Genomic DNA, 27266 nt, shown 5'->3' with positions numbered 1-27266 from the left:
TAATTAGATAAAGTTCTTCAATAGAAAGATAAGATGAATAGTCCAGAATTCTTCAAAGTCTTTATTTTTTTGAGGCTGAATCTCATTTTGTGACGGGTTATTGTTAATTTGAGGCTATAAAGCATCCATTTAGTGGCACAGGGGTTAGCACCACTGCCTCACAGCATCTGGGACCTAATTCAATTCCGGCCTTGGGTCACTCTCTGTGTGGAGTTTGCACGTTCTCCCCATGTCTGCATGGGTTTCCTCCGGCTGCTCCAGTTTCTTCCCAGACTCCAAAGGTGTATGGATTAGCTGGATTGGCCTTTCAAAATTGACCCTGATGTCAGGGGATTAGCAGGGTAAATATGTGGGGTTATGGGAATAGGGCCTGGATAGGATTGTGGTCAGTGCAGTCTCAATGGGCCAAATGGCCTCCTCCTGCACTGTAGGGATTCTATGATTGCATTCCGTGATAATAGCAAGGTGAGACTCGAAGTGATCAAAGGACACAGACACCTGAAATAACTAATCATTATGAAGTACAAACAGATTACCATGGAAATGCTCATTGAAAGCGAGGATTAAACTTCAAGATGATATTCCAATTGCATCTGGGATTTTGGCTCAGCTTAGACACAAACTGACAGGAATTCAAATACATGTAACGCTAAAAGGAACCACCTTGAATTTAATCATTGAGTCTGCAGTGATGTCTTGTCCTGCTCTCAGTATTATGCTGGAACTTAACATCTGCGCTAGTCAATATCCTGCTGATAGGGTACAATGCATGAAGGCTCCAATTATACATTGCCACTGGCAGTGATGCACGGCTTCACCATTTCCTCACTCCAATAAACATCTGTGACAGCAAGTGGCAACATCTGGAATAAAACAATCAAAAACTGAAGGAGGAAAAAGACAAAGTGACCAATTTAATAAAATACATTTATCTGAGATGTAAATGTTTCTCCCCACAGTCAAATAGTCCTTTGATTGTGTTTAACTAACTCAATGTTTGGCAGGAAGGAGTCTGTTTGTTAGTGTTGCTGCTGCAACAATTGTTATTGGTGGCACCGTATCTGGTCAGCTCCATGTTAAACTAAACTCCCAAGAACAAAAGGTAAAACAATGTGGGTGCTGCAAATCTGAAATACGAACAGGAAGTGCTGCAAATGTTCTGCAGGTCTGGCAGCATCTGTGGCAAGAGAAACAGAGTTAACTTTTCAAATTTGTAACCTCTCCACAGATACAGCCTGATTCACCGAGTTTTTAGGGCACTTTCTGTTAATAAATACTCCTTCAGATGTTTGACTGGAGCTATTTTATCAAGTTTCTGATCTTTAGTGTGTTTGTTAATAATTGGAGGATGATGAGGGTGAATTTGTTAAGCATTTTCCATAAGTGGCTCAATCAAGCAGTGTGCACAGAGACTTGTAGAAGTCATGTATTTGTTATATATCTGTGTGTATTCAGTAAATTGTTACAGGTGCCATTAAGCAACAAAGCCTTTCTCAAAGTGTTGATTTAATTGTTGCACTGGGTTATAAAATCTGTTGACAAATGCAGCTTTTAGGCAAGTGTCTTGTTGCGTTTATGCATGCCTTATGTCATGTAAATTGTCTAAGATGGAGTTAATTTCAGCGTATGTTCATCTTGCTCTTTTCTGCTGTGTACTGTACATCTGAAATTGATTATAAAACTGAATTAAGTCCAAATCCAGAGAGGTCGCAGTATGCCCAGCTGTTCCTGGCTAAGTTACAAACTGATGGATGGAAATCTTTTAGATCTGCACTTGAAGTAACGTGATACTGCTTGGCTGTGACAGCCACTCGGAAATGCAGTTTATGTAAGTGCTACTGAACTAAATAGAGTCATTGAAAACCTACTTTCTTAATAATCCAGTGATTGAACTGCGAGCAGGGCAATGATCCCCAGGCATACTCCTGGACAGAGTGGCCTGGGTCTCGGATTCTAAAGAATACGTGGGAAGACGAACTGTTTCCACTTTGACTAAGATGGAGTTTTTTCAAAGATCGGAAGAGAAAGATTATTTGACAAATATCAAAGTTTTAATTTACATTGCAGTGGCATTAATGTTCTTAGCTGCAGATCGAGATGCAGATGCCTTTCCAGCTTGGAGACCTCAGTTAGTGAGTATAAACCTTATTGATATTAACCTTTTGGGTACTGGAATTCAATAAAACCTGCTTCTTATGTTCTGGATAATATTTCATCTCATTTTAATGATGTACACTAGATCAAGAAATGTCCACCTCAGCGAACTACAATCTCTAACTTAATAATTTAATTTAGCAATTCTGTTTTATTTTGCCTTTGCCAGAAACTATTGAACAAAGAAATAGTTACCATTCTCCTTTGTTTTTTTTCAACATTAGAAATAGCGACACTCATCAGACTTGGACAATTTGGATAATTTGACTTCCTTTGCTGCTAGCTTTCTGTTGACTGTAATCATCTTTCTCCCTGGCTCCTTTGCCCTAATGAACAGAGCTGTGCATTATTTTCCTGTTGAACATATGTAAGAAATGGGAGCAGGAGTAGGCTGTTCAGCTCCAAGTCTGCTCCAATATTCAGTGCAATCTTGGAAGAACCTCGGCATCACCTCTACTTTCTGCACTGTCCCCATGTCCCTCGATTCCCCTGGTGCCCAAAAGTCAAACACTCTCTGTCTTGAATACACTCATTCATGACCCAGTTAGAGAAAAAATTCTTTTCATCTCTGATCTAAATAGACAACCTTTTACCTTGAGACTATGACCACTTGTTCAAAACTCTGTATCTCCAATCCGTCCAGGAATTTTATCTGTTTCATTGCAATCACCTCTCATTCTTTTTAACTCCACAGATGATACAAATCCATTTTACTCTGATCCCAACAGTCAGTCTAGTTAAAGGAAATGACTTTGCTCTCCGGCTGCTATCAGTACTGTTTGTGTAAAGTTGTATATTCTCCATCCAGGAGACTTTGATTTTTTTCCCCATTACTTTGAGGATGTACCTAAAATTCACCACTTGTTCTCACCCCTTGGGCAGGATTTTCTGATCCCATTGCTGTCAGTAGGGTTTCCTGTCCTATATACCCCTCCACCGCTTCAGAATTCAGAAGGCTGTAGGTTCAAGACCCACTCCAGTGTCTTCAGCATATAATCCAGTGCAGCACTGAGGGAGTGCTGCACTGTTAGAGGTGCTCATTTTTGAATGAAACTGAGGACCCACCTGCCCTTTCATCTAAATATAAAAAATCCCATGGCAGTAACTGGAGAAGGATCAATGGCACCACAACAAATGACCTGGTCCTGTGCAGTTTGTGGGAGTTTGCAGTGCAGAAAACTGACTGCTGCGTTTCTCTACATTACAACAGTGACTTCCCTTCAAAAAGCAAATTGGCTCTAAAGCTGAGATTGGAAGAAACGCAATCTAAATGTAACTCCAATAAAGAGCTTCACCAAACAGAGCTCTTAATGGCCATGTGGAAGAGAGAGTGAATAAACCCAAAGCATCCCAATACATTTCCTGTGTGATGTGTTAGATGCCTCAATAATCTCACTGTCCGCATTGTCTTGCTGATATTCCAGCTGAGATTGGAGCATAGCGACACTAAGGAGCTGAACTGAGTATAGACAATGCTCACCTTGAGAGTTCAGAATTAAACACTCTGCAACTTCTGCGTAATTTCCTCCTTCCACATTGACTGTTTTTCTGTTTGCCACTTGGGCATTTGTCTAAACCCCAAATAATTCCTATTGCTCTGATTGTGCACCTTAGCTACATAGGCAGTGGGAAATTCTCTCTGTGAACCCAAATGGGCACCAGAGTGTGGCAACCAGGGGGTTTCACAGTAACTTCATTGCAGTGTTAATGTAAGCCTACCTGTGAGACTAATAAATAAATTTTAAACTTTAATTATTATGAATTAATTTGTGATGTTAGTGTACCTTTAACAGCTTTTTTTTAAGAATCATGTTCTCTGTAGCTCTCAGCTCTCATTGCTGCCGAGTTATCGCTAGGAGTCCTTTAATTGCTATTTAAATGGGGTTTGTTTCTTTTCACTTGGGATCTTTTGTGACTCTGCATTATTAGAAGGAAGGTTATGGGTTCTGGACAAGTATTTTTGCCTTCCTAGTGATTTTAAGGTTTAATTTTCTGTTTAGCTGCAGTTTGAGTTTTAGAAGGGACATCAAGCTGGAAAGAAGTGGTTTTCTCTCTCTCTCTCTCTCTCGCTGGTTTTGGAAATTCTGCTGGTTAGCTGAAAGCAAGGCTTATTGCCTCCCTGGAATAAAGAATCTGCTGTTGGTGCCTTCACCAGAGTGTCTCCCTGATGTTTTGGAAAGCTGTTCTGACTTCAAACTATTCTGGGTGTATCAGGAGACCGCTTGAACTTACAAGACTGAGAGTTTTCAATTCTCCAACCAAAGGGCTCGGTTCCAGTATCACGTGAGCGGTAGTCTTTGCAGTGTCAAACCTGTGGAAAGGGTTTTGTCTACAGCAAGGATATTTTGTTTGATTGGAACATCTTAGATATGTTTGTTAAGCATTACACATTATTGTGGTTGTTTTGGTAGTTGTAATTCATGGAAGTTCTGGCTAATATTCTTACTATATATGTTAACTATATTCTTAATTACACTTTGTTTGATAAAAGTTCCCAAGTGGGTCATTTGAATCATTCCTGAAGTGAAACCTATTATGCTTATTCTAGCTAAATTCAAGATACAAAACTTATGATCCATAAAATACTTTGGCGTTTATGACCTGAACCATAACAAACCATGCTGAGAAAACAGTTTTACTTTTTTGTTGTTTGGGACAGGTTTGTGAAAGTGAAGAGGTCAATATGGAGGAACCAAAACTCCAAGAGGGCACAACCTCAGGCTAAAGAGACGATCCTTTAAAACAGAGATGAGGAGGAATTTCTTCAGCCAGAGAGTGGTGAACCTGTGGAACTCTTTGTCGCAGAAGGCTGTGGAGGCCAGGTCATTGAGTGTCTTTAAGACAGAGTTAGATGGGTTCTTGATTGAAAAGGGGATCTGAGGTTATGGGGAAAAGGCAGGAGAAGGGGATGAGAAAAATATCAGCCATGATTGAATGGCAGAGTAGACTCAATGGGTCAAATGGCCTCATTCTGCTCCTGTCTTATGATCGTGTATGAAATATCTCAATGAATTCAAGAAGTTGAATATTTCATTTCTTGGTGCCTCCGTTTTTCTAGTTAATGATGTGTGCTCCAAGGCACTCTAAAGCTGAGTGACAAACTGCACTTCAGGACAACATAGGGACCTATTTAACACCACAAATCTGTCACTCCTGGACTCTATATCTGTGCTTAGGCAAAGCAGCTCTCTCCATGTCAATACTCGGTCCACCCAAATGCTAATTGATGTTTTCAAGTTCAGTGGGATATTCTGCTCTTTTTCTTTTGCAAAAAAAAAGTTTAAAAAGTTCTTTTGTACTTGTTGCGGTTCAAGATATATCCTGATGGAATTTACAGTTACATGGGTAAGATGGGTATAGAGGATTATGAGCCAAATGCGGGCAATTGCAACTAACTTAGTGGTTAAAAAAAAGGGGTGGCATGGACAAGGTGGGCCAAAGGGCCTGTTTCCATGCTGTAAACCTCTATGACTCTATTTTAATTGTTTGATAGATCCTCGGTGCCCCCCACCATCCCCCAACTGATACTGAGGCTTTTAACCTGATAGAGATTTGTAATGGTCACTAGATACTTTGTGCAATTTGTATTTCTCACTGATGACCCTCACATCGATGGCATTATAAGAATTCTGCTCAAATTCTATAAGTAACTAATGGCTTTATCTTTTAGAAAAATGTTGCACCTTCCAATTTGCTGGTGTTTGATGTTCGCTCCACAATGCAGCAGCAGGTGAGGAGGAAGAGATACACATTAACTCCATACAAACTGAAATGGGATCACTTCAACCTCACTTACAAGTAAGCATGAGTGGATATTGAACATGAATATCCTGCTTCTTTTTTCCTGTGCTGTTCCGGACCAAGGGCTAGCCATTAACTGAATATTTGAGTGTATTTGATGTGGATGTGCGTGCGTGGATTGGAAAAGTTGCGTTCCAAATTGCTGTATTGTGAGATTGTTTAACATGCTATTGGCTTGCTTCTTGATGCTTATTTTTCAGACAAAATTGGTGCTAATCCCCAGCCCAGAATTTCAAGCTGAAACGGTACTCGTTTATTTCGTGAAAATTTTCATTAACCCCACTGATTATTTTCCATTTCCCATCATTCTCTGGCAGTAATCTAAAACACACTTTAATCCCTAAGTTCTGTTTTCCTGCAAATCCACCTATTGCCCTAATTGAAGAGAAATGGCCAATTTGCTGGTTAGACCTCTGCTGATGTTTAGTTGGTGGTTAGAAATTTACAGAGGGTCAGCAGGTCACTTACGTCAGTTACTGGGGGAGCACTGGGGGCAGGGGTGTGTGAAAATCTTCCTCTGTGCTTGGGGAATCCCAGCCTCAACACTTCCACAACTCTCAAACTGCACACCCGATCCACATCTCACTTTACGTGCCATTTTTGTCTTTTCACACTAGGTTCAAGTTTGCAGTGCAGTTTGCGAATATGCATGTGGAAGTGGGTCAGTTAGAAGGTCTACTAAGTTCTCCAACAGAACATCCCAACTCCAACCAGTCTGTCAAGACTCTCTGCACTTTACCCCCCCCCCCCCTCAATAAAAGCCCATGACCCTCCAAGTCACCCATGCCATCTCTCTGCCCCATGTATCTGTCATGCTGCCTCAGATCTCCCAGGCTTTATGGAGCGGGAGAACTGAAGAGTCACTACAGTCCTAAACTACTTAACTTCCATAGTTAAGGACATTTCAAAGATACACTAATCGCCCTGTCAATAATGTTACACCATCTATTCTCTCTAACTGTAGGAGTTGCCTGTGATGAGATTAATGGACACAATATTGTTAACAGTTCAAACTGATTGAATCTGCTTTCAATGATTATTGTGTGTATTTTTGTGTGACCATTGCTCAGTAGCTGGTGGCAAAATCATTGGTTCATAAAAATCCACAAAAACCACATGCAATGGACTAATATTATTTCATCTGATCCATATTAATCAGGCCAGAAAATAGAACATTCTCTTTATAGACTTTTAATGACCCTCATGACTACTTTTAGGATTTATTTTCCTGCCAACTGAATCTAAATGTTATTCCATTACTGCTATTAGTCTACATGGTATCACATACATGGTACATGAGTCACTCCAAACTGCACTAACACAAACCCTCATCCAGTAAACATATTAAATGAAGATTATCTGGTTCACATGCCATTAGCATGTTATCTCTGAAATACCTTTCTTTAGGATCATGGATCCTGGTTAAAAAATGCACCTTTAACCTTTGGGGCCTGCAACTGAAGTCAATGCAGCGTGATGGCTCGCCACTGTTTGTTGGCTGTGTTGATATTTTTTGAATGAAACGTTGAATTCCGACAATATCTGCCTCCTGTTTTGCAGAGTGTCGTTCGATCTTTCACCTGGTTGCCACTAATTGTTGCTGCTGTTAGCATTCAGTGATGTCCTTCCCAACAAGTGTCCATTCCATGAGCCTGATTGAGGGGCAGATTGTGTTAGAGCCACGTTACCGTGAATGGCGCTTTACCACTTAGAAATAACCTGACCCCCTCAAAGCCACTTTGTTGCTATCTGTGTGGGGAGGTTGGGTGGGGGGGGTAATGGTTTGACAGGAACAATGTGGAGGAGGAGGGGTTTAAAGAGGAGGTTGTAGTTTGGGGTGGGGGGTTGAAGGGGAGGTTGTGAGGTAGGGTGGAGGGAGGGGTTAGAGCAGGAACATGGAGTGTTGAGCCCTGACTCCAAGACCAATATCGAAATGGAGTGAGTGGCTGTTGGGAGATTAATGGGCCAATCGGTTTCAGTAATATCAAATGTTGACCATTTTGGCCAATCCCTAATGTTTAAACTTATTTAATTATTTTGTCAAAGGATAACGTACTAAAACAAAACTGATTTTACAGTGATGCATTTTAAAGAATTGAGATTTAAGACCAGCCAGTATCTTAGTGATTAAAGTCCCAGTCTGCTTTGGAATCAAGCTAACAAGGAAGATGCCAGGTTCAGTTTTCAGTCCCTGGGTGTAGCAGGAGCAGCAACAATAAAACTACACCATTAACACAGTAAAACATCCCAAAGCACAATGCAGGAGAGTTAGTGAACAAAATCTGACCCCAAGCTACATTAGGAGATATTTGCACAGATGTCTAAGGATTGTAGAGAATTGAAGGCTAGGACACCAGAGGGGAAGCAATTAAAGTTGCAAGAGGCTTGAATTAAAGCAAAGTAGAAATCTGGCAGAGTTACATTGCATTTGGCTGCAGTGGACTCAAAAAATCAGCCACGTCTGATTTCCATCTGGTAATTGTTGCTGAGAAATGTGCATTTATGAATTTGTAATTAAACAGAATCGAGCTTGGCTGTGATGGCCTCACACTGGCACAGATGCCAATGCACTCGTCTGGAGAGTGCCAGCTTGGGTGAGGTGCTGACTGCCGGCCAAGCCACACGGAACCATGTTCCAGTGTGAATGAATACCTTCAGAAAAGGAGTGAAGGAAGTTGGAGAAAATTAGAGTTTTGACCGGTTTGGATTTCAAGGAGATTCAAATGTTGTCCAGACAGTGAACTGCAGTTCAGACTCTGCACACGGTTAACCAGTTCGCTAATCTGTTGAGATGTCTGATTCTGACCTTTTAATGCAAAATTGGTTATTTTAGAAAAGGTTCATTTTATGCCACATGCAAACAGGAAAACGAGTTAGCATTCAATTGCATCTTGTGTGGCAAGTCACTTTTGCATTCTTTTTGCAAAGATTTGCTCTGATTAACTTCTGATGACTAGAGCAATGTGGTTTACCACAGGGAGTTACTCTGTTTTTCACATGAGATTTAGAAATTTCTTGGGTTTTGGCAAAACACCCCCTTTAGCAACGTCTCAAATACAGTGTAATAAAGGGAATGATGTTTTCACTTGAGCCTGAGCTCGTTTGTTTAAGCGCATAAAACTGATTAATAATACATGCACATTATCTAGGACAAAGTTGCCGTTGCAAATTTTTATTTTATTTTTCACTCCCACACACCTTGAACTAGCTCACAAAGATTTTGAAGCTTGTCCGGTAATGTTGCTTAGATTTCCCGAGTGGCTTCTAATCACATTATTAAATTCTTAATCTTTACCCAGTAGACCCAGTTTTAAATTTCCGTCTGCATTGGCTTATTTACAGCAGTTTTCTCAGTTGAATGAGTTTGATAGTTTGGCCTAAGCTGTGCAGAGGACAAAGCAATTTGTCCCATGGGTTTGAAATGATAAAGTTTATGTGTATTCTTTGCAGTCTGTTTCTGGCTACGCCTTTTCTGTTGTTGAATTGCTTTCTTATTTCTTGTCTTTCTGTCTTGAATTAAGTGGAAACCAAGGACAAACCTTCTCTTTCCAAAGACTACCAATGAACTTTTCATTTGCTTTGACACCAGCACAACAAATGACAAATGGCTCGGAAGAATTGTTTATTGTTAATTAGTTAATAAAACTAAAGCTTCCATCAATAAGATTGTTTCTTTTTGAACTTGAGTGCTGATGTCAGCAATTTTTATTTTATTTCATGATGAATGTTCAGAAGACCAAAGCCAGTTCCTTTGGTCCCTGACGTAGATTCTGTTCCATAGACATCAGTCCTCTCCCTTTCCCTGAAGCTGAACCAGACTATTTGCAATCTTAGTGTTGTATTTGACCGTGAGATGAGTCTCTGGTCACTTATTCAGGCTAAGCCTGAGACATTGCCAAACTCCCCACCCTGACTCAGATCCACTGCTGTTGAAATTCTTACCCTGCCTTTATCGCCTCCAGACTTGAATTTTAGAACATAAGAACATAAGAAATAGGAGCAGGAGTAGGCCATCTAGCCCTTCGAGCCTGCCCCGCCATTCAATAAGATCATGGCTGATCTGTCATGGCTCGGTTCCACATTCCCACCCTCTCCCCATAACCCTTAATCCCCTCTCTTATCAAAAACCCATCAACCCGCGTCTTAAAAATATTTAGCGAGGTAGCCTCCACCACTTCAACAGGCAGAGAATTCCAGAGATTCACCACCCTTTGAGTGAAGAAGTTCCTCCTCATTTTCCAACGCAATTCTGGCCAGCAAAACCCTGCTGCCTTTGTCCTATCTAGCAACAAATCCCATTCATCCATCATCCCCTCTGCTCACTGACCAACGTTGTTCCTGGTCAAAAAACATCTTGATTTTGGAATTATTACCTTGTTTGAAAATGCCTGTATGACTTTGCCTCTTCCTTACTCTGTAATCTCCTCCAGCCCTATCTAACTCTGAGATCACTCAGCTGCCCCACGCTCTGGAACATTCCTGATTTTTATTGCTCTACAGCCTTAGGCCTAAACTGTAAATGCAGGAATTCCCTCCCTAAACCTCTCTGCCTTTCTACCTCTTTCTTCCTTGAAGATGCTCTTTGTACCTGGCCCTCTGATCGAACCATTGGTCATTTGTTCTAATATTTCCTCTGATAGCTTAGTGTCAGATGTTGTTTAGTAATGCATCTTGCCTTGCTGTGCTGGAAGTGCTAGATGGATGCGTGTTTTGTGACGAAGGGTCATCCAGACTCGAAACATTGGCTCTATTCTCTCTCCACAGAGGCTGTCAGACCTGCTGAGATTTTCCAGCATTTTCTGTTTTTGTTTCAGATTCCAGCATCCGCAGTATTTTACCTTTATCCACGTATTTTATTTTGTTTTGTTGTAAGTTCCTCTCCCTTTGAAGCCACATTCCCCTGAGAGAGATTGTGGTTCCCCCCCCCTGCTGACTGCCAATGACATCCAGGAGGTGTGACAATATCAAAGTATTTCCCAAAGGCAAATTACATTCTGCCTCCACAAGGAATAAGAGTAGGCCATTCAGCCCATTGAACTGCTCTGCCTTTTGATAAGATCATGGCTAATCTGATGAGACCTCAACTCTACTTTTCTGCCTGATGTGTGTCCACGTTTCCTGATCCGGTTACCAATGCTAACAAAGAAACCATTTATATTTCATTCACTCCTGGGATGTGGGTAGGCAAGGATATCACTGATTGTTCACCCTCTGACTGTTATTGGGAGCAGGTGATGAACTGTCTTCTTGAACCACTGCAAACTGAGCAGTTTGGTATAAAAACATAAGGAATAGGAGCAGGAGTAGGCCATCTAGCCCTTCGAGCCTGCCCTGCCATTCAATAAGATCATGGCTGATCTGAAATGGATCAGTTCCACTTTCCCACCCTCTCCCCATAACCCTTAATTCCCCTTACCCTTGTGACCCTTCGTCACAAAACATGCATCCATCTAACTGCATGGCTTGCTCGGCTATTTCAGGGAACAGATAGCACTCAACCACATGACTGTCGATCTGGATTCTCACATTCGCCAGACCAGGTATGGTATAGACGGGCAGCAAAGTGGAGTTGAGGCCAAGATGAGATCAGCCAGGATCGTATTAAATGGCAGAGCAGGCTGGAGTGGCTAAATGACCTATTCCTGCTCCTGGTTCTTATGTTCTTAAAGGGCAGAGAGGTTTTTCTGACAATCTGGTAGCTTTGTGGTCCTTGTCACTGAAACTAGCTCTTTATTCCAATTGATTTCATTAATTAAAATCAAGTATCCGCTACCATGAGTAAGATTTAAACTCCTGTCTCTGGATCATTAAGTCCAAAAGCCTTTTAATAATTTAACCACTCTGCCATGAGGGGAAAGTACAAAGCTGTAAACCTAAAAACATGGAAGTCTTAATAAATTATCTATCACCTTGCTCTGTTTTATTATTCCTTTTTATTTTCACACTTGGAAATTCAGAACGTGTTGTTAAGGGGAATACTGTAAAGCATATTTTATTGGTTATTATTAATTGAGAAGCCAGATAAAATATGCCTGTTAGTATCTCACTGTCAAACAAACCAGAACATCTTTATTATCCATCCACTTTTATTTAAAAAGAAATTGTAACTGTGATCTTCTGGAAGAATGCATAACGATATAAATTAAAATGACTTTGTGTTCATTCTCCATTTTAAAAAAATTGTTTAGTTAAAGCTAATTAATTCTGTTGCATGGAAGAATTTGATTCTAATTCAATTGCTTTCTTACAGAATTTTCTGTCTGAATAATGCAAGGAATTCAGTTTAAATAAATGATCCAGCCCAGTTTTCTGCAACTTCTGTATCAACATCTTCATGTGTTAGAGCAAATATTGCAGCGTAATTGTGGTCTGCAGAGCACTATCCAATTCATTAGTCTAGTGAACAATGTGAAGCTGTTCTCTTGAGATTGGGACTGGCTAGAGTGTGACTGCAATTGATATAAAATAAACCTTTCAAAATGTAATCTTACAGCTTCCTTCCCGCTCTGCACACTTTCACGTTTAAGTTGGGTGAGCAATGAGAATCAAGATGCTACTTGGAAAATATAATTGGCTGTCCTGTACTTAGTATTGACTTTGACAATTTTGTCTACAGTACAAAAGTTTGTTCAGATCTGTGCTGCTTGGTGTCTGAATCTGCTCATCATGATTCTTGGCCAATTTTTCACTTGTCTGCTGGACTGACAAGCGGTTAGCACTGCTGCATCACAGCACCAGGGACCCAGGTTCGTTCTCAGCTTGGGTGACTGTCTGTGTGGAGTTTGCACATTCTCCACGTGTCTGCGTGGGTTTCCTCTGGGTGTTCTGGTTTCCTCCCACAGTCTGAAAAACGTGCTGGTTAGGGTGCATTGGCCATGCTAAATTCTCCCTCAATGTACCCAAACAGGTGCTGGAGTGTGACAACTAGGGGATTTTCACAGTAACTTCGTTGCAGTGCTAATGTAAGCCTACTCGTGACACTAATAAACAAACTATATGAGGTGTCTCCTGGTAGTATATTTGCAGGGCAGAAGAACTCCAATTTTGCCAAGTTGGCTAACTTAGAATGATGTTGATATTAAAGACCTGGAGGTCTAAAGCCAACCTAAAAGTGGGTTTGTGTGCCTGTATTATTGGAGAAACACCTTGAAATGGTGAAAGTGAAATCTGAAAACAAATGGGACAACGCAGCGAGTTCATTGTTGAAAATGGGACATCCAGCCACCAGCTGACAAGTTCAAATTGTTACTTCTGAACCAATGAGGATTTATTACAGTGAGACATTCCAACTCAAAGGAAACACTGGGGATCAGTGTCCAGCTCACACAACACAACCCATGGCGTCGCCAGGTTGATCACAGTGCAGCATTGGAAGTGATGGATAAAGTCGATCCCATAAAACTTTCTACTCAAATTTTCAAAGGAGAATATTTAGAGAAACCAAATGTAGTTCATAATTTTTGTGTGCATTTTATTTGTAATATCAGCCATGAATGAAGTTGCTTCCATTCACAGAATTCTGTCCTTTCCAAAGACCCTAAATGAAAAGGATACAGGAAAGGGAATCGCAAAAGCTTTTCAAATGTGGAGCGAAGTTTCCCCCTTCAATTTCACTGAAGTTCCTGCAAATGTCAGTGCTGATATTAAAATAGGTGAGTTGCAGGCAGTGGATTTATTGGTATCCAAAAAGATACAGAGGCGTTTAAGATAGAAAGGGAGGAGATAATTGATAAACTAATTTATCAATTGGTTTAAATACCAATCTGATCTCCTCCTTCTCAAAGCTTTGACTAAGCCTCCCATCTCCTTTCCTCCTGTGTCCTTTCCAAGTGTCTGGTTTTGCCTTGTTTTATTTTGTTAAAGATGCAGTGCCCACGTTAGGTTGTTCAGAAGTGACTTGGTCATCTGCTCCAAACTCAATGCATTGAATCTGGAGAGGAAAAATGGGAGATCCGAATCCAATACCAAAGTCCAACCAAATAGATGCATTTATCCCAAGTTGCAAGTTGGATTTCTTCCGGATACAACAGGATTATGATTGAGAATTTGATGGATACATTTGATCATGACTTCACTTTGAAGTCTCTTCAATGGGATAAAAAGGCGATGAAGCTGTTAATATTTTGTTTTTCTTTGCTAGGATTTTATCCCATAAATCACACCGACTGCTTGCAAGTTTCTTCTCATCCCTGTTTTGATGGGATAACTGGAGAACTGGCACATGCTTTTTTCCCATCCCATGGAGAAATCCATTTTGATGATTTTGAACATTGGATTTTGGGGAAGACTTACTTCAGCTGGAAGAAGGGTACGGTTTGTAAAATTACTGTGTGACTTAAAGTGAAAAATACTGAAATATTGCCCAGTCTTTTGCTAATTAAATACTTGACTCAATTACAACTTTAACTGTTTGAAGAAGTCAAATTCAGTTTGCACGTTTACCAGAATTCTGTTATTTCATAATGTGCAACAGGTCCAATATAATTTCACTGGACACAGTGGAAGATGCCCCATCACACTTAGAAATGGGCAGGAGATTTGTACTCTGCATTCTTTCTTATAATTTAACTGAGAGTTTCCAAAAGTGAACACCCTCGAGAGGTGCTGGTTTCTGTGGTTGAGGAGTTGTTTATCTTCCTAGATAGACTGAATACCAAACCTCCAGCAGCTGTTAACAGCTGGATAAAAGCTTTGCCTAAATTGGAACTTTAGGAAACTTGGCAGTCTGAACAGTGAAATGAAAATTGATCTAGACCGGAATAGTCCTAGCTAGGAGGATCAACCTTCACTTTGTCTGGAGTCTGCTGATCACGCCTGAACTGGCAATTGAAATAGATGAAAAAAATTTAGCTACAACAACCCTGGTCTGAAAGGGAGAGGAAATATCAGCCAGGATTCCTGTTCTTGATCAATCTGCAATAATTCCAGAAGTGAACAGTTAGTGTTAACATAAAGCCCACTTTAAGAGCTGGTGTGAAGAGTAGAATCTGGAAGTAAGACTCCCATTTGTCATTGGGTGGAACAATAGCGTTCATTATGTTAAATTTGCATCAAGTTTATTTTATAAATGTGATTCTGATTATCACTTGCATCTATTGTGTATCACAATGGTTAGCACTGCTGCCTCACAGCGGCCGGGACCCAGGTTTGATTCCCGGTTTGGGTCACTGTCGATGAGGAGTCTGCACGTCCTCCCCATGTCTGTGTGGGTTTCCTCCACATGCTTCAGTTTCCTCCAATAGTCCAAAAGGAGTGCTGATTAGGTACATTGGCAATGCTAAATTCTCCCTCAATGTACCCTAACAGGTGCCGGAGTGCGGTGACTAGGGGATTTTCACAGTAGTGAAAATCATTATAGTGTTAATGTAAGCTAACTTGTGACACAAATAAAAATAAACCTTAAACTTTTGTATTGCAGTGGTCTGGCTCACTGACCTGGTGCACATTGCAGCTCATGAGATTGGACACAGCCTTGGACTAATGCACTCACTGAACTCAAATGCTCTCATGCATAAAAATGCCACTTTAACACGAAAAGATAAAATCACTCAGGACGAAATCTGGGGGATTTGGAGACTGTATGGTAAGTCTGCATATTGTGACTCACCTTAAAAATATTGATGTGAACAGCGTTGTGTCATGTACCAGAGGAAGTGGTGGAAGCAGGCACATTAGCAGCATTTAAAAGGCATCTGGATGGATACATGACTAGGGAGGGAATAGATGGATACAAACTGAGTGAGGACAGAAGATTTCTTTTAGCTAAGTTCGGGCATCATGATCAGCATGGGTTTGGAGGGATGAAGGGCCTGTCCCTGTGTTGTACTTTTTTTTGCTCTTTGTACTGATATGGAGATGCTGGCGTTGGACTGGGGAGAGTATTATAGGAAGTCTCACAATACCAGGTTAAAGTGCAACAGGTTTATTTAGTACCACAAGCTTTCAGAGCACTGCTTCTTCATCAGGTGAGTGGAGAGTGCACAAACAGGGCCTATATAGACACAGACTCAATTGCAAGGTTATGGTTGGAATGAGAGTCTTAACAGGTAATCAAGTCTTTACAGGTACAGACAATGCGAAAGAAGAGAAGGATAAGCACAGGTTAAAGAGGTGTGAATTGTGTTCAGCCAGGACAGTTAGTGAGATTTTACAAGCCCAGGCAAATTGTGGGGTTACAGATAGTATGGCATGAACCCAAGATCCTGGTTGAGACTGTCCTCACATGTGGAACTTGGCTATCAGTTTCTGCTCAGTGACTCTGCTTTGTCGTGTGTTTTGAAGACCCCCTTGGAGAACGCTTACCCGAAGGTTGGAGGCTGAATGCCCGTGACTGTTAAAGTGTTCCCCGACAGGAGGGGAACACTCCTGCCTGGTGATTGTTGAGCGGTGCCCATTCATCCGTTGTAGCGTCTGCATGGTCTCCCCAGTGTACCATGCCTCGGGACATCCTTTCCTGCAGCGTATCAGGTAGACAACGTTGGCCCAATTGCAAGACTATGTACCGTGTACCTGGTGGATAGTGTTCTCGTGTGAGATGATGGCATCCGTGTTGATGATCCGGCATGTCTTACAGAGGTTGCTGTGGCAGGGTTGTGTGGTATTGTGGTCACTGTTCTCTTGAAGGCTGGGTAGTTTGCTGTGAACAATGGTCTGTTTGAAGTTGCGTGGTTGTTTGAAGACAAGAGGGGGTGTGGGAATGGCCCTGGCGAGATGTTCATCTTCACCGATGACATGTTGAAGGCTCCAGAGAAGATGTCGCAGCTTTTCTGCTCCGGGGAAGTACTGGACAATGAAGGGTACTCTGTCCACCGTGTCCCATGTCAGTCTTCTGAGGCGGTCAGTACGGTTTTTCGCTGTGGCACATCGGAGCTATCGATCGATGAGCCAAGCGCCATATCCTGCTCTTAGAAGGGCATCCTTCAACATCTGTAGGCATCTGTTGTGTTCCTTCTCATCTGAGCAGATCCTGTGTATATGGACGGCTTGTCCGTAGGGGACGGCTTCTTTAACAGTTTAGGGTGGAAACTGGAAAAGTGGAGCATCATGAGGCTCTGCATGGGCTTGAGGCACAGTGAAGTGCTGAGGTGACCGTTCTTAATGGAGATGCACGTGTCCAAGAATGTAACCGATTCCGGAGAATAATCCATGGTGAGTCTGATGGTGGGATGGAACTTGTTGATGTCATCACATAGTTGTTTGCATGATTCTTCACCATGAGTCCAAAGGAAGAAAATGTCATCGATGTTTCTAGTGTCTAGCATCGGTTGAAGGTCCTGTGCAGTGAAGAAGTCTTGTTCAAACCTGTGCATGAAGATGTTGGCATATTGAGGTGTGAATTTGGTCCCCATAGCTGTTCCTTGTGTCTGGATGAAGAACTGGTTGTTGAAGGTGAAGACGTTGTGATCTGGGATGAAGTGGATGAGTTGTAGAATTGCCTCTGGAGATTGGCAGTTGTTGGCATTGAATACTGAGGCAGTTGCAGCAATGCCATCATCGTGGGCAATGTTGATGTGTAGTGCCGAGATGCTCATTGTGATGAGGAGGGTTTCTGGTTCATCTGCTCCATGCATGCCGAGTTTCTGTACATTCTTGTACAGTGGGCTTCAGAATGCCCTTGACGTGGCCAGAGAGGTTCTCACACAGGGTTTCATTGCCTGATGCAATAGGATGGCTGGGTGTGTTGGTCTTGTGTATCTTTGGGAGACAGTAAGATCTCCAACACGGAGTGTACCTGTGATGAGAGCATGGAGAGTGCTCTGAAGGTCCAGATCAAAGGTCTTGATCAGTCTGTTGAGTTAGCGGGTGTGTACTTTGGTCAGACCTGCGGGTAACTGTCTGTAGTGTTCCTGTTTGTTCAGTTGTCGGTACACTTCTTTGCAGTAATCTGTTCTGTTCAGTATGACGTTGGCCCCACCTTTGCTGGTTTGATGACACTGTTGCGGTTGGTTGTGAGAACGTAGATGGCGTTGCGTTGTGCTTGGGTGATGCTCAAGGCTGTCTTGTTAGTGGGGCTGATGAATCTGGCATTGATGCATCTCATTGTACTGGTTTGACATTTGACACATTTATAATCCTGGCTCCCACACAGTGGGCTTGTCATCTTAGTTGCACTATCAAAAAAGTTGCACTTCACTGAGGAAAGAAGCAATAATTGGCAGGTAAATTACATCAGGCAGGTTTTCCCATCTCCCAGTAGGCAGTTACTCTATCTGGGTGAATCTTCCTCTTCCTGTGATGGGAGCTCCACCACCTCGTGCTGTAGTCCACAGCATCCCAAATGCAGGGTAGGGATCCTGGAGGGGGAGGTTTGTGAGAGACTAACATGAGTCTTTAGTTGCTGGACAACAACTGACTTAGCACCAACAAGTTTGAAAGACACAATGTACATAACCCTGGAAATATTTTAACGACCATTTTGCAAAGTTAGTGGCATGGTGGTGGTGGGGGGGGTAGAGCTACGTCTCACCAACATACATGTGAAAATTAACACTGTACCTGAAGAATGGAATCGAGCGTGAGCAGCCCAACCAGGAGTGGTTCAGTGAAGAGAGTGTAGGAGGTTTGTGTGGAGCGTAAAGCTAATCTGGGTCTATTGTACCAAATGACCAGTTTCTGTGTTGACCATTCTATGCGAGAGATCTATAGATGGAATTTGTGTTCTAAGTTTACCTGTTGTTTTTAACCCCTCACAAAAAGGAACATTTTTAATCCCTGGCATCTAAATAGTTCTGAGTATCTGTCAAAAAACATCAGTAGTGTTCAATTATTAAACATCAAAATGATTGGTTTTGATGTTTATTAGTCAGTTCACATTACCCACCCATTCTAGCGATTCAAATTTTTCCATGTGGTTTTGTGAAATGTTTTCTGTGGCACAGTCTTTTAAATCGATGAGTTGCTCTGGAGACGCCAGGCAGGAAAAAAAAAAATCTGCAAGTGAACTCATAGCAATCATCAGATTTCATTAAGGATGAGTATTGGTTTAGTAATTAAAAGTACAATCACTGATGCAGCGTATTCCTTCATTTTAAGGTTGCCTGGACAGACTTGATGAATGTCCTTCCTGGGCTCACGAGGGTTTCTGTGAAAAACGTCGTTCTTTAATGAAGAAGCATTGCCCAGTTAGCTGCGACTTCTGCCGAGGTACAATAGCATCCTTTGCCATTCATTCAGCAGCTCTCTCCCTCTGGGCTTTCATCTGTACTGGCAGTAATCACAGTTACTGTAGGTCTGTGCTCTCTTTAACTCGAGGCTTTGGCAGGGGACATCACAACTTCACTGCACCGAATCAACTCTTCTCTGAAAGTGAACACTCAAATCCCATAATAACAACCGATTTCTGTGGGGATGAAGATCTAATGATTAGAAATAAGGGAATTATTTTCCAGTAAAGGTCGTTGTGCCTTATTTCTATCTTATTGACTCCACCACAATGTTCAGCCACTTCATGTGTAACATCCAGGCAGCTTACTGCAAACTTTCATGTTCATTTCTTTCTTGCTTTAAAATTCAGGCCAAAATTTTGCCATTAAATGTTGAAAAGACAATCTAATGAGCATTTTCTGCAATTAAAACAGATACAGCATTTGAACTATTTCTTTGAATTCGAATTCTAAAGTGAAAGTGTGCAGTATTGTGGCTACATTCTTGGTAAAACTGCTGGATCAGGGATATTGTTACAAATAGACCCAGAAAACATGGTCTCCTCCTACTGAAAACCAAATGATTGTTGAACAACTTGCATTTATATAGCACCTTTTAAAGGAATAAAAAGCCCGAGAGATATAAAGCAGAGTGTGACACTTGAGCCATATGGAGATATTAGGGGAGATGACCAAAAGCTTGATCAAGTGGATAGGCTTGAAGGAGTGTCTTAAAGCAGGAAAATGTGATGGAGAAGTGGTGAGATGTAGACAATGAATTCCAGAGCCTATGGCGTAGGCAGCTGATGGCATGGCTGCCAGTGATTCAGCAATTAAAATCAGCAGTGCCTCGAGAGGCCAGAAGTAGCTGAGTGCAGATGTCTGAGATTTGTAGGGCTGGAGGATATTGCAGAGATAGAGGAAGAGGGGTAAGGTCATGAGAGATTTGAATGAGAATTTTAAAATTGAGGTGTTGCTTAACTGGAGCCAGTGTAGGTCAGCGAGTGAAGGGTCAATGGTTCTTGGAGCTGGTAAGGATACAAGAGGGTGCACCTTGGATAATCTCAAGTTTGTGAAGGGTGAATCATGGGAGGCTGGACAGGGAAATGTAAGAATAGTCAAGACTAGTGGCAACAAAAACATTGACAAGGGTTTCAACAGTGTCCTGGAAGACAGATGTGTGCAGTCTGTTTCTCTTATACTGTTCAAGACTTCCTTTTGTAACTTGGCCAAGGATTTGATGAATTCATCACAAGTCGTCCCCATCTCTGTAGATTTGAGACAAACACCAGGACTTGAAGCTCCAGTTATGAAGAGATTATTCTCCTGTTTTTTCCATCACTCAAAAATACACCAAACTGATCAATTTCAATTAATATGGTGAATAATGACCTGAATGTTAAAATATGTTGTTGTCAGATCCTCCCATCCCAACCATCGCACCGACACCTGTACCTCCCAGGACCAAAGTGAGGCGAGTTCACAAAGGACGGAATGTTACGGTTCAATGTGGACAAAAGATTGCTCATAAGAAAGGGATAGCGGAGTAAGTAATGTTTTTAAAATGATTCACACTTCTGAATGCATTCAGTAACAACATTTTATATGATTTAAAGTAACGTTTATTTATTAGTCAGAAGTAAGGCTTGCATTAACACTGCAATGAAGTTACTGTGAAATTCTTCTGGTCGCCACACTCCAGCGCCTGGAGGAAAGCTATGTAGACACAGGGAGAACGTGCAAACTCCACATAGACAATGACCCAAGCCAGGAATTGTACCCGGGTCCCTGGTACTGTGAGGCTGTGGTGCCAACCACTGTGCCAAATTAAATAGAACATAGTACAGCTGTTCTATGTTCCTTCGGCCCTTGATGTTGTGCTGAGCTATGTCCAAACCCAAGATCAAGCTATCCCACTCCCTATCATTCTGGTGTGCTCCATGTTCCTATCCAATAACCGCTTGAAAGTTCCGAAAGTGTCTGACTCCACTATCGCAGCAGGCAGTGCATTCCACACCCCAACCACTCTCTGAGTAAAGAATCTACCTCGGACATCCCTCCTATATCTCCCACCATGAACCTTATAGTTATGCTCCCTAGTAACAGCTACATACACCCGAAGAAATAGTCTCTGAATAGCCACTCTACCTATACCCCTCATCATCTTTTAAACTTCTATTAAGTCGCCCCTCATCCTCCTCCACTCTAAAGAGAAAAGCCCCAGCTCCCTCAACCTTTCCTCATGTGATCTACCCTCCAAACCAGGCAGCATCCTGGTAAATCTCCTCTGCACTCTCTCCAATGCTTCCACATCCTTTTTATAGTGAGGTGACCAGAACTGAACACAATATTCCAAATGTGGTCTCACCAAGGTCTGGTATAGTTGCAGCATAACCCCACAGCTCTTAAACTCAAACCCCCTGTTAATAAATGCTACACACTATAAGCCTTCTTCACGGCTCTATCCACTTGAATGGCAACCTTCAGGGATCTGTGGATATGAACCCCAAGATCTCTCTGTTCCTCCACATTCCTTAGAACCCTGCCATTGACCCTGTAATCTGCATTCAAGTTTGTCCTACCAAAATGAATCACGTCACACTTACCAGGGTTAAACTCTGGAATTTATTTTTATTTTGGACAGCCAGTATGAACATCCTGGTCAGATGCTGAATATAAAGTTCCTTTCACTTTGCACCTGTGATATATTTTCACCCCAGCCTCAGGATGGCATCACTGTATAAACCAGTGGAACATGGTTCCAGTAACCATTCCTGTGCCTTTCCATGTGAGATTACACATTTACTGCCAATTACCAGGTGCCGTTTTACTCACATAGTCACCAGGAGCTTGAGATTTATTTTGTAAAGAATTTGTCAGCAAAAAAGAGTTTGTCTGGGATTAATTTAAAACCTAGGTTAGTGTCTAATCCACCATTTCTAAAAGGAATTAACCAATTTGGCATCAATAACTTTAATTACACGTGCCCACTACCGAGTGGAGAAATATTGTATCCAACAATTTTAGACTTGCTGGTCTAGAATCTGTTAAATCTCTGCCAATGTGCTTTGATTTTTCTGCTCACAGTTAAATCTAATGTAAGTTACTGCTTTTTATCTGAATTATTCATGCTTCTTTTGGAGTTGAATAATATTGCCCCTGGAAATAAATTGTCCACGTAACCAGACCACATCAATTGATGTGGAAATGAGTCAGTTTACAAGAGGTTTGATTTAGAAGATGATTAAATTGCACATGATCAGGACAGTTACAAATCCTCAGGAACCAGATGCCTTGGTCATCAGAATTCTTTGCAGTAGTTAGCTCCATCAGAGCTTTAATCATGGATGATAAACTTTTATACTGTTTAAATACTGGAGAATTAACATCAGTGAATAAGCTGAGCTTTGCATTTGTCCACATATAACATTGCGTAGCTAAAGAACACAGTCCTGCAGGGGTAAGAGGCACTGGCCTAACTGTTGAAGCTCCTCATGTCTAGACAATGGAGGGGATTTTGGAAAAGCAAGCTCCAGGCCTGTGTCCGGGGGCAGCAACCCCTGCACTTATCCCTTAAATACCAGTGATATTGGATACGGGCTCAAAAGTTCAAGTGGTTGAATAATCTTAAGTAGGTTATAGAAGTTCTGAGTGTCACGTTCAGGCTGATCCTGCACGCTGGTAGCTGCTACTCCTGAAATCACTAGTGTTCTTAATGCCTCCTCTTTATTGCTACCGCCATCTCCTGGACAGTTAATGACTCCAGGTGTTTTTTTTTAGGTCTTGTGGAAATATTGTGTACCTGTATCATGTTATTAGTGCAGTGATGGATGGATCTGCATTCTCAGGTGGATGTAATAAAACTCCATGGCACTATTTTGAAAGAGAGCAGTGGGGATCCCTCCACCAATGTCCCTAAACTGGCTGCCAAATTTCCTTTATTACAACAGTGACAACACTTCAGAAGTACTTTTGATTGTAATAATAGCTCATAAGTCTGGTTGTAAAAGAGTTTGGAATATCTTGAGGTTGTGAAAAACACTTCTGAATTGCAGAATCTTTTTTAAATGTCCCATTTTATGTTTCAAATCTGAATAAAACTCGGCAGTTCCCCAGCAATCCAAAGTCTTTGTTTTGAAGATACATCCAACAATTTGTGGACAGGCTGAAGTCTGTTTTACCATTGACATAAGATGACCTGAACAGTAAGCGGCACTGACGGAACGAAAGACTGAGAGATTAAAGGGACCCTTGAGGGGTTTCATAAGGCTCATGCCACTGGCTCAGTTTCAGACACAAGCCAGGACAAATAACATTTGTGGTTTCTCAAAGGTCTAATGTTTGCTGGCTGGGCACGCAAGTGGCATTTTATGCAAACACTTTATTCACATGCAGCCAATCAATCCCTCTGCAAACAGCAATGCAGAGAAAAAAAATGAAGGAAAGACAAAGCTGAGTTTGATTTCGTAAGCTAACGGCGACTGCAGCAAGAGCTGGATAACTCTGAGTAATCCTGAGCTGCAGAGGGACAGATGAGCCAGACAGACTGATTTCTGTAATTGCATGTACAGTATGTGGAGCCCTGCGGAGGTTCCTCTCTGTTCAATTATAGTTACTGAGTAAGCAGGGGTGAAGAATGGAGCTTTGATAGCAGAGTGCAATGGATGCTTCTCAAATAGTGTGAATTACCCCAGCCAGCAGTGTGTTTTAATTGTAGCTAAGTTGAAAGCCGTAAAGTCAGTTGTCATTATAGCCTTAGCATTTTTATCACTGCTGATATTTCAGAACCACAAGAGATTCTGAATTTCTACGTAGCTCTGGAAGGATAAGCAATGCACTGTTCATTACAGCCCCTTAATTACTTTGCACTCGAGCACTATTATTCATTATTGAGATTCAAAATTACACCTGATATTTACAGCACTCAACTCTCGCTTTTTGATTAACTCCGTTCTGACAACGCTGTTTATCCAGTCATCAGTGGTCAAGGAAAAGATGCTCTGAATCTATGTTAGTCTCATTGTTCATTGTTACCTTTTGTAGCAATTCTACATCAAAGCTATTTAATTGCCTTGGGCTTAAATAAGCACCTGTACTGCCAGGATTTCTATAAAATCTGCTGATTGGGCCAAATGCCTTTTTTCGGTGTTGTAGATTAATGTAATTAGCAATAAGACATTCACCAAATTAGTGCCATTTGATGATTAGATTTGGAGATGCCTGTGAAAGTTCGTGTGTCCTCCCCATGGGTTTTATTAATTGCCACTGTCCTGCTGCTGGGAGAGTTGATGTGATGTGGGTATGCTGGCATTGGACTGGTGTAAACACAGTAAAAAGTCTGACAACACCAGGTTTTAGTCCAACCTATTTATTTGATAATATACTCGCAAGCTTTCGGGTTAGCCTGACGAAGGGGCTAACCCGAAATCTTGCGAGTATATTATCAAATAAATAGGTTGGACTAAAACCTGGTGTTGTCAGACTTTTTGCTGGGAGAGTTTACAGGCCGATTGTGGCATTGATCCATCAAGATTGTTAACTATAAAACAGCCAGTAAGCTGGTTAGTCACGAAAGGTACGATGGTTTGTGTTTCTGCAACCCGTACAATGATGGGAGGGGAGGGGAGGTTACCCACACAGCAGAAGCATGTGGTTCTCCAGTCTTGACCTGCTGGGATGTCTCAGAAGCCTACAAAGCCAAAGTCTCACTCACAACTTCATTCAATGTGGTTCTTCCTGAGCATTGTTCAGACTGGCCAGTGAGTTCTGTATTCACCAAACCTTGATGGTGGATGATTGCTGGCTGGTGATCACAGAAATTCCCCTGTTCTCGAGTGATGCTGTAGGATGGTTTACGTCTATCTGAGAAAGCAGCTGGAACCTCATTCCAAAGAGGCTGAAATGATTCTTGTGAAATTTGGGAGTCTATCGGTGTTGGCTGTTGTGACCCTCTTTTGACAACATGAACATAAATTCATTTTCAGATGGTACAAAGATGGTGAACTATTAGAGTTTTCATATCCTGGTTACATCTACTTGAATGGCAATAAACTCAGCATCATCGCCAATGCAATCAATGAAGGAACCTACACCTGCCTCGTGAAGAAAAAAGGCAAAATCCTTACAAAGTATTCCTGGCAGGTAGTGGTTAAAGAGTAAAATAAACTGTTTAATTGAATGATGTATGTAATAACTTGTTAAACATAGTGACTGGGTTAGATACATGTAACCATTTATTGCACTTTTTAATAAAACGGAACCTGTGTCTGTATGGCGATTGTGTATTCAGTGCATTGTTTTTGTACGTGAAATTTTTGTTTTTCTACGACAATGGATGAATGGACACTGCTCGACAATCTCTTCCAGTCGGAGAACACTTCAGCAGTCAAGAGCATTCAGCCTCTGATTTTTGGGTAAGCATTCTCCAAAGCAGCCTTCAAGGCACGACAATGCAGAATTGCCGAGCAGAGACTAATAGCACACATGAGGATGGCTTCAACTGGGATCTTGGGTTCATGTCACACTATCTGTAATCCCCACAACTTGCCTGGACTTGCAAAATCTCACTAAGTATCCTGGCTGGAGACAGTACACACCTCATTAACCTGTACTTAACCCTCTCTCCACTCACACTGTCTACACCTGTAAAGACTCGATTACCTGTCAAGACTCTCATTCTATTATCTTGTAATTGAGTTTGTGTCTATACATGCTCTGTTTGTGAAACAAATCCTGCACTCACCTGATGAAGGAGCTGTGCTCTGAAAGCTCATGCTACCAAATAAACCTGTTGGACTTTAGCCTGGTGTTGTGAGACTATTTACTGTTCCCATCCCAGTCCAACACTGGCATCTCCACATCTTTGTTTTTTTGGTTTGTACAGTGATCTTTAAAAACACATTCAATCTGACTGACCAAAATGTTAAGCTAAAAGCTATGTATTTTTAAGAGTACTTAATGTTTTGTTTTTCTCAAGGGCCAGGAATTTGAGCAGGTTTGTGTGGGTATGCTCATGGGCAGAGGGCTATCAGTCTTAGTTGATGTCTGCTCAAAAAGATTGATGTAAAAACAAATGTTTTGAGTGAAGGAAGCTTTTCCGCTGTACTAGCAAGATCATCACAAGCAAACCTTATTGGACCTTTTAACTGCCTAACCTAGGAATACGCCTCATAGCTGCATGTCTCATTGCCAAAGCCACATCGTGTAATATATTAGCTCCTGAACCATTGAGACAAAATCACCATCATATTAGGGTCACAGAAACCCTGTTTTACTGTGGGATCTTTTCCCACTAATTGCCTTGTCCAAGAATCATAAATTTTGTATTCTTTCAGAGCATGGACAGCTGATTTTATACCTTATTCAACTGCACCCGACCCATCCAGTTAAATTGTCAGTGAGAGAATGGATACTAGATTGTGACAAAGCTTTGATTAAAAATTATGATCCATGTGCTTCCTGAGCATTCCCCTACCCCACCTGCAAATCAATTCAACTAAATCATTGTGTTCTGTGCTGGAGATTTACAAGTCCCTACCTAGAACCCATTGGGATAAATTTTATTTTTGATGCAGGAGTTCAGCAAATTGGACCTGTTTTGTAACAGATTCCTCTGCCTGCTGTTTAGCAATGGGTTGGTGGTGGAGCTGTAGCCAAGTCTGCATTAACACCCCAGAATGGATACAAAAATATTCCAGCAATACTACTTGATGTGCCAGCATTGTGTTGTTTAAGTCCATCTGGAATGGGTAAAAGCAAATCTCATGATGGAGTTGTTATATAAAAAGATGCTTTGGCTGCTATGTTTTGGTTAAAATGTTTACAGTTTCTTTTTAGTAAAAGTGCTTTCTGTTTAAATGTTTTGTATTTTAAGTGATTCATTTTATTCTTGAAGATTTTATTTTCCACGTTACTTGAGCAAGATTAACTTGAGCGTGTGTGTGTGCGTGCGACAGCAAATTAAGATAAAGACAAGCTGCTCTGCACACTAATACCAACAGCAGTCTGAGCTTCCACTACTGTAATCAGATAGGATGCAGGACTGGGCGGAGAAGTGGCAGATGGACTTCAACGCGGATAAATGTGTAGTCGTCCATTTTGGCAGAACCAACGGGATGAACGAGTACACTATCAAGGGCAGAAGTCTGAGTAGTGTTGAGGAGCAGAAGG

The 27266-nt window shown here is 41.5% G+C and overlaps 1 protein-coding gene across 4 annotated transcripts; it reads left to right on the top strand.

Moving 5' to 3' along the window:
- Positions 1-1328: 1328 nt before the first annotated feature.
- Positions 1329-26869, top strand: mmp23ba (matrix metallopeptidase 23ba). 4 transcript variants are annotated; one of them, XM_080215178.1, is made up of 9 exons: positions 2077-2132; positions 4814-4976; positions 5825-5952; positions 13471-13607; positions 14096-14263; positions 15374-15538; positions 18988-19098; positions 20517-20643; positions 25082-26868. In XM_080215178.1, exons 3-9 carry the CDS (start codon positions 5873-5875, stop codon positions 25254-25256), a joined length of 963 nt encoding a protein of 320 aa, XP_080071304.1. In that variant the 5' UTR covers positions 2077-2132; positions 4814-4976; positions 5825-5872; the 3' UTR covers positions 25257-26868. The 4 variants fall into 4 exon arrangements, with proteins under 4 accessions (XP_080071301.1, XP_080071302.1, XP_080071304.1 ...); XM_080215175.1 differs by lacking the exon at positions 4814-4976 and having other exon boundaries at positions 1329-2132; XM_080215177.1 differs by lacking the exon at positions 2077-2132 and having other exon boundaries at positions 3956-4976.
- Positions 26870-27266: the final 397 nt, after the last annotated feature.

This window comes from Carcharhinus amblyrhynchos, chromosome 30 (assembly GCF_965287045.1).
Source record: "Carcharhinus amblyrhynchos chromosome 30, sCarAmb.v2.hapA, whole genome shotgun sequence".
Lineage (NCBI taxonomy): Eukaryota > Metazoa > Chordata > Chondrichthyes > Carcharhiniformes > Carcharhinidae > Carcharhinus > Carcharhinus amblyrhynchos.
This window is presented reverse-complemented; position numbering and strand designations above follow the sequence as displayed.

Excerpts from the sequence above, each read along its gene's own strand:
- mmp23ba (XM_080215175.1), top strand. The coding sequence starts at position 1,998 with ATGGAGTTTTTTCAAAGATCGGAAGAGAAAGATTATTTGACAAATATC. Across the intron at positions 5,953-13,470 it reads CACTTCAACCTCACTTACAA|AATTCTGTCCTTTCCAAAGA; the intron begins GTAAGCATGAGT and ends TTCCATTCACAG. Across the intron at positions 14,264-15,373 it reads TTACTTCAGCTGGAAGAAGG|TGGTCTGGCTCACTGACCTG; the intron begins GTACGGTTTGTA and ends TTTGTATTGCAG.